Source organism: Oncorhynchus keta, chromosome 13 (assembly GCF_023373465.1).
Source record: "Oncorhynchus keta strain PuntledgeMale-10-30-2019 chromosome 13, Oket_V2, whole genome shotgun sequence".
NCBI lineage: Eukaryota > Metazoa > Chordata > Actinopteri > Salmoniformes > Salmonidae > Oncorhynchus > Oncorhynchus keta.
The window spans coordinates 20,593,454-20,612,961 of NC_068433.1; the positions used below are offsets into that span (position 1 = coordinate 20,593,454).

At 40.9% G+C, this 19,508-nt stretch overlaps 1 protein-coding gene across 6 annotated transcripts; it reads left to right on the top strand.

Moving 5' to 3' along the window:
- The first annotated feature begins 171 nt into the window (after positions 1-171).
- LOC118392001 (interleukin-13 receptor subunit alpha-2-like) lies at positions 172-16,200 on the top strand. Of its 6 annotated transcripts, XM_035783590.2 has the most exons (9): positions 173-437; positions 916-1,021; positions 5,479-5,609; positions 5,976-6,129; positions 6,611-6,710; positions 6,884-7,059; positions 7,675-7,808; positions 11,177-11,315; positions 13,453-16,200. In XM_035783590.2, exons 3-9 carry the CDS (start codon positions 5,586-5,588, stop codon positions 13,563-13,565), a joined length of 840 nt encoding a protein of 279 aa, XP_035639483.1. In that variant the 5' UTR covers positions 173-437; positions 916-1,021; positions 5,479-5,585; the 3' UTR covers positions 13,566-16,200. The 6 variants fall into 6 exon arrangements, with proteins under 6 accessions (XP_052315557.1, XP_035639483.1, XP_052315554.1 ...); XM_052459594.1 differs by lacking the exon at positions 916-1,021; XM_052459593.1 differs by lacking the exons at positions 173-437; positions 916-1,021 and adding an exon at positions 4,871-5,102.
- Positions 16,201-19,508: the final 3,308 nt, after the last annotated feature.

Here is a 19,508-nt window from a genome sequence, read left to right on the forward strand (position 1 = left end):
AGACTTTTTTTTTTTTTTTACAATATCTTGTGAATGTAAATGGATTTTAGAGAAATATTAATGTCCACAAACTTTCCAGAACAGTAGATGGCGCTATGATATGCATTTTCTTTGAAGAAGTTATTTTCTTGACTCTTCCCACTTTGAAATAAGGAAACCAGACTTTCTTGTGCTGCCGAAGTCCGGGGTGTATTCATTAGTAAGAATTTCTGACTAAAAATGTGAGTTTCTAGCGGTTTCTGTTGCAAAACGTTTTGCAACAGAAACCGTTAGAAACGCACATTTTTCGTTTGAAGTTATTGGGCAAATTCAAGTAGTTCCCTCCCAATGCACGACCTGTGCGTTGGCATCACCCTGGGTGTTCATCGGCTTCAAGGGCATCCTGCTGTATGGCAAACCTGCCCAGAAAGAGAAGTACCTGCCCAAACTAGGCACAGGTAAGAACCAGACTATTTATTTTTATTTCACCTTTATTTAACCAGGTAGGCAAGTTGAGAACAAGTTCTCATTTACAATTGCGACCTGGCCAAGATAAAGCAAAGCAGTTCGACACATACAACAACAGAGTTACACATGGAGTAAAATAAACATACAGTAGAAAAGTAAGTCTATATACAATGTGAGCAAATGAGGTGAGATAAGGGAGGTAAAGGCAAAAAAAGGCCATGGTGGCGAAGTAAATACAATAAAGCAAGTAAAACACTGGAATAGTAGATTTGCAGTGGAAGAATGTGCAGAGTAGAAATAAAAATAATGGGGTGCAAAGGAGCAAAATAAATAAATACAGTAGGGGAAGAGGTAGTTGTTTGGGCTAAATTATAGATGGGCTATGTGCAGTAATCTGTGAGCTACTCTGACAGCTGGTGCTTAAAGCTTGTGAGCGAGATATGAGTCCAGTTTCAGAGATTTTTGTAGTTTGTTCCAGTCACTGGCAGCAGAGAACTGGAAGGAGAGGCGGCAAAATGAAGAATTGGTTTTGGGGGTGACCAGAGAGAGAGACCTGCTGGAGCGCGTGCTACAGGTGGGTGCTGCTATGTTGACCATCAAGCTGAGATAAGGGGGGACTTTACCTAGCAGGGTCTTGTAGATGACCTGGAGCCAGTGGGTTTGGTGACTAGTATGAAGCGAGGGCCAGCCAATGATAGTGTACAGGTCGCAGTGGTGGGTAGTATATGGGGCTTTGGTGACTAAACGGATGGCACTGTGATAGACTGCATCCAATTTATTGAGTAGGGTATTGGAGGCTATTTTGTAAATGACATCGAAGTTGAGGATCGGCAGGATGGTCAGTTTTACGAGGGTATGTTTGGCAGCATGAGTGAAGGATACTTTGTTGCAAAATCGGAAGCCAATTCTAGCTGTTCCACTGGATGTCATAAGGTGTATGCACCAATTTGTAAGTCGCTCTGGATAAGAGCGTCTGCTAAATGACTTAAATGTAATGTAAATGTAGATTTAACTTTGGATTGGAGATGTTTGATGTGAGTCTGGAAGGAGAGTTTACAGTCTAACCAGACACCTAGGTATTTGTAGTTGTCCACATATTCTAAGTCAGAACCGTCCAGTGTAGTGATGCTGGACGGGCGTGCAGGTGCAGGCAGCGATCGGTTGAAGAGCATGCATTTAGTTTTACTTGTATTTAAGAGCAATTGGAGGCCACGGAAGGAGAGTTGTATGGCATTGAAGCTCGTCTGGAGGGTTGTTAATGCAGTGTCCAAAGAGGAGCCAGAAGTATACAGAATGGTGTCGTCTGTGAAGAGGTGGAGCAGAGACTCACCAGCAGCAAGAGCGACATCATTGATGTATACAGAGAAGAGTGTCGGCCCAAAAATTGAACCCTGTGTCACCCCCATAGAGACTGCCAGAGGACCGGACAACAGGCCCTCCGATTTGACACACAACTCTATCAGAGAAGTAGTTGGTGAACCAGGCAAGGCAGTCATTTGAGAAACCAAGGCTGTTGAGTCTGCCGATAAGTTCCTAACTTCCCTGGATATCGCGGGGGCTATTCGACGCTAATGCAGTACGCCACAGGATGTTTTTGTGCTGGTCAAGGGCATTCAGGTCTGGAGTGAACCAAGGGCTATATCTGTTCCTGGTTCTACATTTTTTTGGAATGGGGCATGCTTATTTAAGATGGTGAGGAAAGCACTTTTAAAGAATAACCAGGCATCCTTTACTGACGGAATGAGGTCAATATCTTTCCAGGATACCCGGGCCAGGTCGATTAGAAAGGCCTACTCGCTGAAGTGTTTTAGGGAGCGTTTGACAGTGATGAGGGGTGGTCGTTTGACCACGGACACATTACGGACGTAGGCATTGAGACTGTGATCGCTGAGATCCTGGTTGAAGACAGCAGAGGTGTATTTAGAGGACAGGTTGGTCAGGATGATATCTATGAGGGTGCCTGAGTTTACAGATTTGAAGTTGTACCTGGAGGGTTCCATGATAATTTGGGTGAGATTGAGGGCATCTATCTTAGATTGTAGGACGGACGGGGTGTTAAGCATATCCCAGTTTAGGTCATCTAACCGTACAAACTCTGAAGATAAGTGGGGGGCAATTAATTCACATATGGTGTCCAGGGCTGAGGGGGGTCTGTAAACAAGCTGCAACAGTGAGAGACTTACTTCTGGAAAAGTAGAAGCTCAAACTGTTTGGGCACAGACCTGGATAGCATGACAGAACTCTGCAGTAGATTGCAACTCCACCCCCTTTGGCATTTCTGTCTTGGGGGAAAATGTATACACACAGAGGCACTTTTTGACTGATTTTACCTCCCAGAATCCAGAATGGATATGACAATGTGGCAGCACAGGATGTAATACACCCTTACAACAATCTACTTTTTGATCTTCTTGACTTCTTATCTGGTAAACTGCTACTGTGTGTCAAGAAAAGAGCCCCAATTAGGGGTTAGTGTACTCCGGTATAAAAGGACTGTTTTTAGATTAAAAGCTATTGCCCTCTGCCCCCGTTCATAGGGGCATGAGAGACTCGTCACTGGTAGAATTGAGTTGCCACTTTATTGGCCCAAACACCCACAGACCCACAAGGTTGAGGTTACTATGTCTAGGTATGTCTCTCCTCATACCTCTGGCTCTGTGGTGCACAGTCTGACTAAAGTGCCAATCAGGAGAGAATATACATACAGGTCAACGGTGCCAATTGAAAGTCAAGAGGTGTGTCTGTGCCTTTTGGATGACTCTCTCTTTACAGAGAACCCCTGTGGATCAAGTCAAGAGCTACCCTTTCAGTCTGGTCTGCGCATGTCTGAAAGTGACACAGCCAGCAGCCAAGAGTTTTTCACAGTATGGCCCAAAAAATATTACACTCATGAATGTAGGTAAAATGCTAATATGTATTAGATCCAGTACAATGGAATAACTAAGACCTGAATTTGAATGCAGCGTGTTCCCATTCCTCCTTCTCTTCCTGTCCAGCAGGGTCAACGAAAAACACTTGGTCTGATGGTTCATGCCAATACTGGGGAAGCAATATAGAAATGTATTGATCCCTTAAATGGTTTTGCTATTAAATGACTCGTATCACAACCCTCATACCTCTTCACAAACATGTACCTAATTCAATTTTGGAAAAAGGATTTTACTCACAAGATGGAGGAATGTATTTTTCCAGTTCGAAATAGTAGGCCATGCATCAAATAACTATTTTCATCAGAAAAACGACCCTCAAATGCACTGTTGCATTTTGTAAGTTGTCTGCAGGTGGCTTGTTGTGAATGCACTCAAATATCAAGTCATTATCAGGTTATGTAAACTGCGTTCTAATACTCAACGTAGAAGGATTTGTCTTAATATACAGTATATGAAAGTGATGCTATGAAAATAATTATTTCACCTTATCAAGCTCTAACAAATCACTGCCTATTACTGTGATTAAAAAAGAGCATATGAAACATTGTTTTTCATTAGACCTACCTGTGTGCCTTCCTTTAAGCACCTCTGTTCGAACACCTCTCTTGTCCTTGATCCATACCACATACAGCCATTTGTGGATCTTTTCAGTGTCCATGTGAAAGATAGTTATTGCGAGGCTGGAACATTTGTTAACTTAAAAGTTTAACACCCATGTGAAATAAAGGCCTGCAAAGCTTACAGATTTAAGTCTAATAGCATGATATGAAAGTAGACAAACATCAGTGTGCGATATGAAGGTATAGTCAGTGGACATTCTGGACCTTGTTTGGGTCAAGTAGGTCACATGACCAAGGAGCTATTGAAATTCAAATGTAAAAAGAGTTTGTACTTTATTTACGCTCCCTAACTAATTCAACTAGGAATAAAAAATGCTGCTCACATTTCCACGTGTTTATTAGCTTTGGAAAGTGAATTAATGTCCAAATCGTGAAAATAGACCTGTGCAATGTCCTGCGCAATCTTTCCAACATAATGACACTTATTTGGAGCCTGTGGCTCAAGTCAATAGCTTTCAAACTAAATTGGAAAGCGCGAATATCCGTTGAATATCCAACTTCAAACCTTCTTTACCTTGGTGTCCAAAATAAAATAGTCGACTTCAGTTACTGCACTTTTATGGCAGTTTCAAAACTGCAATCTTTTTTTGTAAGGGTATTAAGGATTCCATCTTTATTAACTTGCCTTCTGCCTGTAAGAAGCCACCTCGCTGTGAAGGGGTTGCTGGAAGGGTTAGCTAGTGTTGTGGCAACCAGCAGGTTTTCTGAAAACAAGATAAGATAGCTTCATCTGCCTGAATCCTGCTTTGGCAAGAATCAACATGTCTGGTTGCATGCGCGCACACACACACACACACACACACACACACACACACACACACACTGCCCTGCCCTATTCCCAGCAGTATGTATATTCATCACTTTTCAGGTAGAACAAATTACCAGCAGTACCTCTGTGATCGAGACATCAATCACTATCCTGTGACCAATCAGATCTGAGGCAGTTGCATTGTTCTCTCAGTTTGGGAGACCACTGCTTGACAATTCTGAGATCCTTACCTTTGGAATTCCGTGCGGGACAACATGATTTTGAAACATTTGAAATGTATCTTGGTTCTACAATGCTTTATTTGTTTCGTCGCAACAGAGATTGCAGCTGAGAAAGGTAATGCAATTGTGTGAACTTTACATTACCTTTTTAAGTCCTACTGTATGTGGCAGAAGTTGTTTAATCACTTTCAATAGGAAAGCCTTTTTAAAATGAAAGTACATGTTGGATTCCCGAGCCAAATCTGCATCCATTGTAACATGTTAATTTGACATGGACTATGATTATTTGCCTATTCTTTTTGATGTAGCCTGACTATAAAGCATATGGGTTATGCTTGTTGTTGTTACTTTTCCCCCGTGAGTCATATTGTTCAGAAATTCTAAGTAGGGCATACTCCAAACAGATTTGTGGATCAATATATATATAGCAGTCGGTCATCACGTTGCCATACAGAGTGGTTTACACTGCTCATCTCTTGTCACTTCTTCAGCTCTCCCTGAGCCGCTCAACCTGTCATTGGCGTGGGAGTCTGAATTCCGTATAAAGCTGTCGTGGAACGCACCAAAGGATTTAGATGCATCATGCAAGGTGAACTACATGATCACTACAACGATCGGAGAGGTGAGTCTACTGTTTCACCCGGGCCCACGAAAGGGACATTTATTTTAATACAAATATTAATTTGGAATTGATTTAACTACAGACTGGTTTGCCTGCATAGACTGAATGGACACATATTCATGCATACAATAGAAAACAATCAAATGCAAAATATGAATCACAATTAAATTTATATCAAAAGCCAAGTAAAATATTTATTCACCAATTTCAAAACTTTTCTTATAGCTACTTTATAAATGATAACATCTTAAAGTATGAGAAACATCTGCTATGAAGTGATGTTAACCTGTAGGCCATTTTAATATACACCATATTAATCTAAGATATAACACTGAATTTGAAATTACAGAACATTTTTCTTTGCAGAGAAGACCCAAAGTAGAGACAACTTTCAAGTTGTATAAAGAGTATAGACTCTCTACAGAAGATGCAGTGAATTACACAGTGCAAACAAACCCCAAACACTGTACAGGTAGAACCATAAGCAAACCTGTCAGCAAATCCATCACTAAACCCACAGGTAGGTAACAATCACTGGGGCAAATCCTAACTTTGAATTTTCACTTAGTCTCCCTCTGAAATCATTGCATGACTGAGTGAAAAGTTGTCTTAAGTGGAAGGACTTTTCCCTTTATGAATTGGGACAGGTGTACCCCTCTGAACTATATCCAATGTGTCTACTGTAATATGAACAATGTGCTGCGATTTAATATTGTTTTACATGTTTGAAATTCCCTTGCATTTAATTATAGTTTACGGTAGGTACTGTACATCCAATAAAATATTGAACAAAGGGGGTGCGCAAACAGCCACACAGCTTAAGGCTATGCTGGATGGAAAACCTTAATCGGTCAACATTTAAATCTCCATCTCTCTCTTTGTCAGATCCTATTTTTGTAGTCTGCCATGAGTCTGTTCTCTCGCTCTCTCTCAAATATATATATATTTGAGAGAGAGAGAACAGACTACAGTATATATATATATTTATTTATTTATAACAGAGTTGGTGAAGAACTTCCAGTGTTCCCTCTACTCCTCTAAGGCCATGAACTGCAGCTGGCTCCCAGCCAATCAGGCCTCAGACCTCCAGCTCTACTATGGGTGAGAACTATTCTACTTCCTGTCAAAATCCCCTAATACATCCCTACCCAATTCAACGGATAACAACTGAACTGGTAAAATAACTCCTGGAACACTGAATATTTGTCAGTTGAGCTGTGTCGGTTTAGCTGAGCATTGACAGATTGTCATCCCTCTCATCCCTTATGTTTCAGGTACCTTGGTCCCTCCCACATAGCAGCATGCAGTGAGTACCAGTACAGAGAAGGTCAGAGGACAGGATGTCACCTGAGAGGATCCTTCCTTCAATATGACGTCTACTTCAAGGTCAATGGGACTCTCGATGGCTTATCTGTACAGAATAACTTCCTGGTGCTTCCTAGATATCATGGTAAGAATAACTCCATACCACATTTTTTAACAGTTAAAAACAAATGTTTACGATATCCTCATGTTATGATCTGAAAAACATTCAAACACATTTACCTCAGGAAGTGAAGTCAGTAAAAATGTTGTCACGCCCTGACCGTCGAGATCCTTTTATTCTCTATGTTTGTTTGGTCAGGGTGTGACTCGGGTGGGAAAGTCTATGCTTTCTGGTTCTTTGTTTTTGGCAGGGTATGATTCTCAATCAGGGACAGCTGTCTTATCATTGTCTCTGATTGGGAATCATACTTAGGCAGCCTTTTTTCCTTTTCTCATTTGTGGGTTGTTGTCTTCGTTTAATTAATGTATAGCCTTACGGAGCTTCACATTCGTTTTTGTTTGTTTTGTTGGCGACGTTTAAAAATAAAGAAAAATGTACGCTCACCACGCTGCACCTTGGTCCGGTCATTTTCAAGACGACGTTCGTGACAGTCGTCAATATAAAAAAGCTATATCTTTATGAAAGTAGACCAACCAGTGAGTAATTATATGATACAACTATTCTCTCAAGTATGCAATACTGTTTATTAATAATACTCTCATTTATCTAAAGTTATACTATATGTCTGATTCCCTTCAGTCAAGCCCCCAGCCCCTAAAGTAAAGATCACAGAGGAAGGTAGGAATCTCATCCTGAGCTGGGACCCTCCGGACATAGGCGCTGTCCACTGCTGGAATTTCATCTTAAAATACAACAAGTGTCAAGAGTCTCTGGTAAGCCCTGGATGTGTGGATATTTTTATTTATTTATGTCACCCTTTATATATCCATGAAAACAAACTACACACAATAACCCATAATGACAAAGAGAAAGAAGGTTTAGACATTTTTGCAAATTAACAAAAATAAAAACGGATACCTTATTTACATAAGTATTCAGCCCCTTTGCTATGAGACTCAAAATTTAAGATAAGGTGCATCCTGTTTCCATTGATCATCCTTGAGATGTTTCTACAACCTGATTGGACCCCAACTGTTGTAAATTCAATTATTTGGACATGATTTGGAAATGCACACACCTGTCTATATAAGGTCCCACAGTTAAGAGCAAAAACAAAGCCATAACGTCAAAGGAATTTGTGCGTAGAGCTCCGAGACAGGATTGTGTCGAGGCACAGCTCTGGGGAAGAGTACCAAAACATGTCTACAGCATTGAAGGTCCGCAAGAACAGTGGCCTCCCTCATTCTTAAATGGAATATGTTTGTAACCACCAAGACTCTTCCTAGAGCTGGCCGCCCAGCCAAACTGAGCAATTGGGGGAGGGCCTTGGTCAGGGAGGTGATCAAGAACCTGATGGTCACTCTGACAGAGCTCTAGAGTTCCTCTCTAGAGATGAGAGAACTTTCCAGAAGGACAACCATCTTTGCAGCACTCCACCAGTCAGGCCTTTATGGTAGAGTAGCCGGACGGAAGCCACTCTTCAGTAAAAGGCACATGACAGCCAGATTCTCTGGTCTGATGAAACCAAGAATGAACTCTTTGATATGAATGCCAAGCGTCACATCTGGAGGAAACCTGGCACCATCCCTACGGTGAAGCATGGTGGTAGCAGCATCATTGCTGTGGGATGTTTTTCTGCGGCAGGGACTGGGAGACTAGTTAGGATCGACGCAAAGTACTGAGAGAACCTTGATGAAAACCTGCTCCAGAGCGCCCAGGACCTCAGACTGGGGCGAAGGTTTACCTTCCAACAGGACAACAACCCTAAGCACACAGCCAACACAATGTAGGAGTGGAGTCAAGACAAGTCTCTGGATGCCCTTGAGTGGCCCAGCCAGAGCCCCAGACTTGAACCCGATCTAACATTTCTGGATAAACCTGAAAATAGAGCAGGAAGTACCAGTGACTCGCTCAATACGGAAGTGGTCGGCTGACGGGGATGCTACGCTACAGGACTGTTTTGCTAGCACAGACCAGAATATGTTACTGATTCATCAAATGGCATTGAGTATACCACCTCAGTCATTGGCTTCATCAATAAGTGAATTGACGACATCGTCCCCACAGTGACCGTACGTACATATCCCAACCAGAAGCCATGGATTACAGGCAACATCCGCATCGAGCTAAAGCCTAGAGCTAACACTTTCAAGGAGCAGGACACTATTCCGGATGTTTATCAGAAATCCCACTATTCCTTCAGACGAACCATCAAACAAGCAAAGCGTCAATACAGGATTAAGATTGAATCCTACTACACCGGCTCTGATGCTCATCAGATATGGCGGCTTGAAAACTATTACGGATTACAAAGGGAAACCCAGCCATGAGCTGCCCAGTGACATGAGCATACCAGATGAGCTAAATGCCTTTTCTAGTAGAAAGATGAGGAAGGGAAGCGCTATTTAAGGTACACAATAGTACATTTTGGTAGCTAGAAGGTGCTCTTTGGTAAAAGGGGTAAATTGGTCATCAAAAAGAGAGGAGGACCAAGGCACTCTTCATATAAACTTTGTTTCTATTAAACATGCCATATGAATAAAGGCATTTTAATTAATTATATGGAGAGTGCCTTGGTCCTCCTTTCTTTTTAAATGCCTTTTCTGCTTGCTTCGAGGCAAGCAACACAGAAGCATGCATGAGACCACCAGCTGTTCTGGACGACTGTGGGATAACTCGGTAACCGTTGTGAGCAAGACCTTTAACCTGTTGTGACGAGCAATCCCGTATCCGGGATCCTATTTATAGCCTCAAGCTCATTACCATAACGCAACGTTAACTATTCATGAAAATCGCAAATGAAATTAAATAAAAATATATTTGCTCTCAAGCTTAGCCTTTTGTTAACAACACTGTCATCTCAGATTTTCAAAATATGCTTTTGAACCATAGCTAAACAAGCATTTGTGTAAGAGTATTGATAGCCTAGCATAGCATTTAACCTTAGCATTCAGCATGCAACATTTTCACAAAAACAAGAAAAGCATTCAAATAAAATCATTTACCTTTTGAAGAACGTCAGATGTTTTCAATGAGGAGACTCAGTTAGATAGCAAATGTTCGGTTTTTGCAAAAATATTATTTGTGTAGGACAAATCGCTCCGTTTTGTTCATCACGTTTGGGTAAGAAAAAACCCGAAAATTAAGTCATTACAACGCAAACTTTTTTCCAAATTAACTCCATAATATCAACACACATGGCAAACGTTGTTTAGAATCAATCCTCAAGGTGTTTTTCACATATCTATCGACGACAAATCATTCGTGGCAGTTTGGTTTCTCTTCTGAAGAAAATGGAACGCGCATGGACCTGGAGATTACTCAATAATTTTGACGGAGGACACCGGGCGGACACCTGGTAAATGTAGTCTCTTATGGTCAATCTTCCAATGATATGCCTACAAATACGTCACAATGCTGCAGACACCTTGGGGAAACAACAGAAAGTGCAGGCTCATTCCTGGTGCATTCACAGCCATATAAGGAGACATTGGAACACAGGGCATTCACAATCTGGACCATTTCCTGTATGAAATTTCATCTTGGTTTTTTTTTATATGAATTAGCAAACATTTCTAAACCTATTTTTTTTCTTTGTCATTATAGGGTATTGTGTGTAGATTGATGAGGGGAAATAAAACAATTTAATCAATTTTAGAATAAGGCTGTAACGTAACAAAATGTATAAAAAGTCCAGGGGTCTGAATACTTTCCAAAGGCACTGCACGCCACTCAGTCGTGTCATTTTTATACAGGTTAGTCTCACGGAGATAAAAATCTATTTTGCAACAGGGAACTTTTCAGAACCTGTGTTTTGCAATAATACTTAATGATCCATAAACAAATACACAGATAATGAGGCCTAAAGATTAGCTGGCTGCAGACAGAATATGTGTCAGATGAGGGGTTGGGCGTTCTGCTATTGTCAACATAACACCGGTCACGTATGCGAATTACACCAATAAAAATAGAGCTTTAGTCACTGGACAGTATTTGCATTGTTTTTACAGACCTACTGAATGTGTTAGAATAAAGGGCTTTGGACATCTGCTGTGTGTGCTTGTGTGTGTGCGTGCATGGGTGTGTCAGTCAAATAGTACACTTTCAGTTCCACTCATGGTTCTGTGTATGTTTCTTCCAGGGTAAGGAAATACAATTGGAACATGTACCAGGGAAGGTTTCATATGACCAGAGATGCCAGTACAGAGTCAAGCTTAAAGCAGTCTATACGAAATGGTGTGGGGAGGGAGGCAGCGACTGGAGCGAAGAGGAAATCTATGGTACTTTCTCCTCTTTCTCTACATTCTCTCCCTCTTTCAGAACACAGACAGTGATGTAATTGTGTTCCCGATTGTGTTACCATACCACCATGTTCCCGTTATCAAATAAAATAGAAGACACAGTCTGTATAATAGTATATGTCGTCTTAATAGAGTCCCTGCCCATCTTTTAAAAATATCTGGAATGCTACATCTTCAAATAGTATCTTAAATAATCCCACAGCGCCCCCCAAAAATATACACTGCTCAAAAAAATAAAGGGAACACTTTAACAACACCTATGTAACTCCAAGTCAATCACACCTCTGTGAACTCAAACTGTCCACTTAGGAAGCAACACTGATTGACAATAAATTTCACATGCTGTTGTGCAAATGGAATAGACAACAGGTTGAAATTATAGGCAATTAGCAAGACACCCCCAAAAAAGGAGTGGTTTTGCAGGTGGTGACCACAGACCACTTCTCAGTTCCTATGCTTCCTGGCTGATGTTTTGGTCACTTTTGAATGCTGGCGGTGCTTTCATTCTAGTGGTAGCATGAGACGGAGTCAACAACCCACACAAGTGGCTCAGGTAGTGCAGCTCATCCAGCATGGAACATCAATGCGAGCTGTGGCAAGAAGGTTTGCTGTGTCTGTCAGCGTAGTGTCCAGAGCATGGAGGCGCTACCATGAGACAGGCCAGTACATCAGAAGGCGTGGAGGAGGCCGTAGGAGGGCAACAACCCAGGAGCAGGACCGCTACCTCCGCATTTGTGCAAGGAGGAGCACGATGAGCACTGCCAGAGACCTGCAAAATGACCTCCAGCAGACCACAAATGTGAATGTCTGCTCAAACGGTCAGAAACAGACTCCATGAGGGTGGTATGAGGGACCGACGTCCACAGGTGGGGGTTGCGCTTACAGCCCAACACTGTGCAGGATGTTTGGCATTTGCCAGAGAACAACAAGCGTGGCAAATTCGCCACTGGCGCCCTGTGCTCTTCACAGATGAAAGCAGGTTCACACTGAGCACGTGACAGGGTCTGGAGACGCCGTGGAGAACGTTCTGCTGCCTGCAACATCCTCCAGCATGACCTGTTTGGCGGTGGGTCGGTCATGGTGTGGGTTGGCATTTCTTTGGGGGGCCGCACAGCCCTCCATGTGCTCGCCAGAGTTAGCCTGACTGCCATTAGGTACCGAGATGAGATCCTCAGACCCCTTGTGAGACCATATGCTGGTGCGGTTGGCCCTGGGTTCCTCCTAATGCAAGACAATGCTAGAACTCATGTGGCTGGAGTGTGTCAGCAGTTCCTGCAAGAGGAAAGCATTGACGCTATGGACTGGCCCGCCCGTTCCCCAGACCTGAATCCAATTGAGCACATCGAGGACATCATGTCTCGCTCCATCCACCAACGCCACGTTGCACCACAGACTGTCCAGGAGTTGGCGGATGCTTTAGTCCAGGTCTGGGAGGAGATCCCTCAGGAGACCATCCACCACCTCATCAGGAGCATGCCCAGGTGTTGTAGGGAGGTCATACAGGCACGTGGAGGCCACACACACTACTGAGCCTCATTTGGACTTGTTTTAAGGACATTACATCAAAGTTGGATCAGCCTGTAGTGTGGTTTTCCACTTTAATTTTGAGTGCGACTCCAAATCCAGACCTCCATGGGTTGATAAATTTGATTTCCATTGATAATTTTTGCGGGATTTTCTTGTCAGCACATTCAACTATGTAAAGAAAAAAGTATTTAATAAGAATATTTCATTCATTCAGATCTAGGATGTGTTATTTTAGTGTACCCTTTATTTTTTTGTGCAGTGTATATTTTTAATACTAACTCACTTGCCTTTTGTGAACTCGCACTTGACTTTTTCCCCCTCAGCTAGCACTCTGCTAGCACTGACTGCTGATAGTAAGTACATTTTTTCTCAATAAAGTAGCTATGACTGAGATATGTGGTTGTCCCACCTACTGTAGCTATCGTAAGATGAATGCACTAACACCAAGTCACTCTGGATAGGAGTGACCGCTATATGATTCAAATGTAAATGTGTTTAGATTGATTGAGTGGAAAAGAGATATATGAAATGTGATTTTACTCATTTTGGTGGTGCATTTTGGGCTTATTTTTTGTGTGTTCTTTTTCAGGCACAGAAATAAGTTTTCCCCCCAAGATTCCCCCGAGGACCCTAACTGCACTGCTTAAGAGTGTCCGGAGTGGGAGCTCCGCAATCGATCATAGATCAGCACTCCAGCTCTGAAACCACTCATGACTGCAATTCTTCCTCTCTCTATACCTCTCTCTTTCCTTTCTTCAGTGCTGCTCAAGCAGCTCTGGATTTCTGTGCTTCTCCACCCTAGCTTTTGATGCAGCCTTCTTTCTTTTCTGCCAAGATAACAAGAAGTTTAGATTAATCAGATTCTGTTCTAGATTATTGCACATCCACTAAAAGGGGCATTACACTCAAAAAATGTAACGTTTGGCACGTTTGCACACCTCAAAAGTAGTCTTATGTCTCAAAAGTAGACTTAAAGGGATAGATCACCAAAATTACCAACGTACATTGGATTCCTTACCCTGTAAGCAGTCAATGGACAAGGCAAGACAGCAGTCCATGCTTTGGTTTATAGCACAAAACCACTGCAAGTGGATATCCTCGATTTTTATAAGCATTTTCACATTCCATGTCCAAATCATCCCAGTGCCAAAAATTGATTGTCTAGCTCAATAAAGTTAGTTTAAGATGATTTGGACATGAAATGTGAAATATGCTAATATCACAGATATTCAGTTAAATTGGTTTTGTGCTATCAATGTTAAAAAGATGGAGACTGTGACCAGGTAAACAAAACCCAAGCAAGGATTGCTGTGTTCTCTTGTTAATAGACTGCTTACAGGGTAAGGAAGCAAGCAGAATACTACCCTGTACCCCACTGCTGGCTTGCCTCGGAAGCTAAGCAGGGTTGGTCCTGGTCGGTCTCTGGAGACCAGATACTGTTGGAAGTGGTGTCGGAGGGCCAGTAGGATGCACTCTTTCATCTTGTCTAAAAAAATATATATCCCAATGCCCTGGGGCATTGCTTTGTGTAGGGTGCTGTCTTTCAGATGGGATGTTAAATGGGTGTCCTGACTCTGTGATCACTAAAGATCCCATGGCACTTAAGAGTAAGGGTGTTCTGACTAAATTCCCAATCTGGCGACCTAATCATCCCCAGCTTCCATTTGGCTCATTCATCCCCCCTCTCCCCTGTAATTATTCCCCAGGTCATTGCTATAAATGAGAATGACTTCAGTCAATTTAACTGGCACAATGAGGGTTAAATAAAATGACATATTGGTTTATTTAACTATCAATTTAAATCCACATCCCAGGCCATTTATTGTGTAGACACACCTACAGTGCCTTGCGAAAGTATTCGGCCCCCTTGAACTTTGCGACCTTTTGCCACATTTCAGGCTTCAAACATAAAGATATAAAACTGTATTTTTTTGTGAAGAATCAACAACAAGTGGGACACAATCATGAAGTGGAACGACATTTATTGGATATTTCAAACTTTTTTAACAAATCAAAAACTGAAAAATTGGGTGTGCAAAATTATTCAGCCCCTTTACTTTCAGTGCAGCAAACTCTCTCCAGAAGTTCAGTGAGGATCTCTGAATGATCCAATGTTGACCTAAATGACTAATGATGATAAATACAATCCACCTGTGTGTAATCAAGTCTCCGTATAAATGCACCTGCACTGTGATAGTCTCAGAGGTCCGTTAAAAGCGTAGAGAGCATCATGAAGAACAAGGAACACACCAGGCAGGTCCGAGATACTGTTGTGAAGAAGTTTAAAGCCGGATTTTGATACAAAAATATTTCCCAAGCTTTAAACATCCCAAGGAGCACTGTGCAAGCGATAATATTGAAATGGAAGGAGTATCAGACCACTGCAAATCTACCAAGACCTGGCCGTCCATCTAAACTTTCAGCTCATACAAGGAGAAGACTGATCAGAGATGCAGCCAAGAGGCCCATGATCACTCTGGATAAACTGCAGAGATCTACAGCTGAGGTGGGAGACTCTGTCCATAGGACAACAATCAGTCGTATATTGCACAAATATGGCCTTTATGGAAGAGTGGCAAGAAGAAAGCCATTTCTTAAAGATATCCATAAAAAGTGTCGTTTAAAGTTTGCCACAAGCCACCTGGGAGACACACCAAACATGTGGAAGAAGGTGCTCTGGTCAGATGAAACCAAAATTGAACTTTTTGTCAACAATGCAAAACGTTATGTTTGGCGTAAAAGCAACACAGCTCATCACCCTGAACACACCATCCCCACTGTCAAACATGGTGGTGGCAGCATCATGGTTTGGGCCTGCTTTTCTTCAGCAGGGACAGGGAAGATGGTTAAAATTGATGGGAAGATGGATGGAGCCAAACACAGGACCATTCTGGAAAACCTGATGGAGTCTGCAAAAGACCTGAGACTGGGACGGAGATTTGTCTTCCAACAAGACAATGATCCAAAACATAAAGCAAAATCTACAATGGAATGGTTCAAAAATAAACATATGGTGTTAGAATGGCCAAGTCAAAGTCCAGACCTGAATCCAATCGAGAATCTGTGGAATGAACTGAAAACTGCTGTTCACAAATGCTCTCCATCCAACCTCACTGAGCTCGAGCTGTTTTGCAAGGAGGAATGGGAAAAAATGTCAGTCTCTCGGTGTGCAAAACTGATAGAGACATACCCCAAGCGACTTACAGCTGTAATCGCAGCAAAAGGTGGCGCTACAAAGTATTAACTTAAGGGGGCTGAATAATTTTGCACGCCCAATTTTTCAGTTTTTGATTTGTTAAAAAAGTTTGAAATATCCAATAAATGTCGTTCCACTTCATGATTGTGTCCCACTTGTTGTTAATTCTTCACAAAAAAAAATACAGTTTTATATCTTTATGTTTGAAGCCTGAAATGTGTCAAAAGGTCGCAAAGTTCAAGGTGGCCGAATACTTTCGCAAGGCACTGTATATGCAAAACCCCAAAAATGAATGAAAAAGATCAACACCATATAATTTCCAGGTCTTATTTGGTGCTTATCTTTTCCTGTTGGCGTTGAGACATACAGCTGGCGTGGGGTTTGTATTCATCTTGTGAAAAGGAGAAAATAAAAACATGTATAATTATAAGAAAGTCTGGGTTTATGTGTGTCTCTCTGTCCGCATTGTTCCTTGAGGGTTTGTTTTATCTGTTTTTAAACCGGATTTTGATTGCCTAAGTTACCTGAGGTGGAAGATAATTCCATGTAGTCGTTTCTCTATACAGTGGTGTGCGTCTCCCAGCCTCTGTTCTGGACTTGGGGACTGTGACGAGACCCCCTAGTTACATGTATTGTGGGGTAGGTATAGGTTTTTAGCTATGTGTTAACTGGCCAAACAGACAATTTGGTACTTTCAGCACATCTTACAAAGACCATCAGGGATGCAGTCAATCTCTCCTTCATTCTGAACCAGGAGAGACTGACTTGCATGTTATTGACTTTTGAGGGGCAGACGTGCTGCTCTGTTCTGGGCCAGCTGCAGCTTTTCTAGGTCCTTTTTTGTCGCACTTAACCATACAACTGGGCAATAGTCAAGATGTGACAACCAGAGCTTGCAGGACTTGCATGTGATGTTAAAAAAAGCAGACCGTCTCGTTATCACAGACAAACCGCTCCCATCTTTACAACAATAGAATCAATATTCTTGGACCATGACAGATTACAATCTAATAGAACACCAATAAGTTTAGTGGTCAGTGGAAAAGATAAACACCACAAGTCTGGAAATGATTTTTCATTAATTTTGAATTGTTTGCATTGTTATAGCTGAGCTGGATTTACAAAACATATGGTCTAGGATGGGGACATCTGTTGAAAGAGCACCACTTTTGGTGTTCTAAAAACAACAGATAAACTTTGGATTTTTAATTGTAATGTGCCTTTGAAAAATCATAAATGTTACTTTTTTTTAGCAGTGGTGGGACGCGAAAGGGTCACGCAGGGATTGTGATTGTTCAGATTTTTTTCTTTAGGTTTTTGCTCTCAAAATCACACTTCTAATAAAATAACAACAAAATTGGATGTGCTAACCATGCTTAAACCCCATCTTTTTTTTTAGGTCTGGGAAAAACCTGAAAAAAGTAAATAATTGCAGTGCGGTTGCCCTTTAATTCAAGTGTGCATGCATCTTGAACTGTTGTTTGGTTAGCAGTGTATCTGTTGCGCACATAGTATGATGGAGTTACATTGTACATGCATCAGAAACCGCTTCTATCATTACCGTAACTGAACTTTGAATTAACCATATGGTATTGATAAATGAGCATTACGGTAATGAGAAGGCCAATAGCAATTTTAGCTAACCAAGCTGTTATGACTCAGCTAGCAAACTTACATCATCAATTCATGCTCTTTCTAATCTATTATACTGTAAATAGTTTCAATAATTATTTTCAAACATAAATATTACACAGTTATGTTAATCTAAAATGGGTAAATGGTGTGTAAGAGGACAATTATCAAATTAAAACATAATAAAAGAGAAAAGACTCACTTACCTTGTAGCCATCTTTGATCTTCTCTTAGTGATCTATTATGGGTAAAAAAAAATATTACATTTATTTTACATTTTTTTACAGGAACTGTACTTTTTACAGGAACTGTAAAAAAAAACACAACGATAATGAGAAACAAGTGCTTGGACACACGTTTTTCTGTCTGAAATAAGACTTGTTTATAATGTGAATACCCAGAAATGATAACTGTCTTTGAATATGTAACACTTTACACTTTATAAATGAAATGCATGTAAAGTCCTGCAAAATTGACCTGGACGTGTTACGGTAATGAGACTGAGTAAACACAAAAAATAATATTGGTGCCCAAAACAAGTTAGAGACAAAAACTAAGCATATATAGCTGAATTCATCACAGACATGGTTTCATGAGAATCACCCACGTAAGTAATAAATAATCAACCAGTACAGATATCAATTGCCATAGTCAACTCCATCTTTTTCCTGCCACGGTAGGATTTACCCTCCATCCTTCTCTTCCAAACCTCTCCTTTCCAGTTTGAAGGGTATTTTCCTGGAGTGGGATGATGCTGCACTGGACTGACTGGTTCAGCTAACTAACATTAGCTAACTACATGGTTGACACTGCAGCTAGCTAATTTAGCGACTTTATCTAGTAGAAATCTAATGTGAAAGCTACTTAAACTATTGCAACATCTGATTAATCTGTTCACTCTTTATGCCAATGACAAGTTAGCCAAGAAGCAGAGATAATATGGGGAGCTATAAACAGGAGATTAATCATTATCTGTCAGATTCTGGATTAGCCTAAAATAGCGGGTTAGCTACCTAGCCATTTGATTAGCACTCGCCCTCAAAACACAATTTCAACAGCAGAATTAAATCTGAGAAATACTTACTTCTGATTGCGTCTTGCTTAATACCCACAAAAATAAACCCACAAACAAAAATATCATCAGGAGTGAAGATATGCGTTTGACGGACAATTTCGCCAGCCAATAGAGCCAATGAAAAGCTATTTTGAACACATTTTATTGGTCCAGGGGTTGTGAAATGTTCATACAGATGTAAAGGGGAACCAATAGTATTGATTCATGTATTATTATTTTTTTGTTACAAGAGCTGTGTTTTAATACTCATACTTAAAAAAAATCTAATCAGTACAGGAAGTACATGTGGGAACACAAGTATATATAAATAATATACAAAGGACAATTGGGCTAAGGGACATACATACACTTATAACTATAACAGCTTTTTTGTTACTAGAGTATTTCTTTGTCTTAAAATATAGTTCAATTTGTTTTTGTAAGGTAAGAAAATGTGGTGTTTGTTTGTAAAAAGAATAATGAAATTAATTACAATTGTTTCATCTTTTTTCGATCGTAGGTAAAGAATCCAAGCAGTGCATCTCTCCACAATAGTGTAAAATCTTCATAAATGTGTTCAATTATAAATCTACTAATGTCTTGCCATAGTTTCCTTGCATGAATACAATGCCAAAAAAAGATGCAACACTGTTTCTGGGTGGTCATTACAAAAGGTACAATTTGAGTTTGTGTTTTCCTTAAACTTCTTCACAAAGTGGTTGGCAGGATAATATTTATGAACAATTTTAAAGGAAAATTCCTT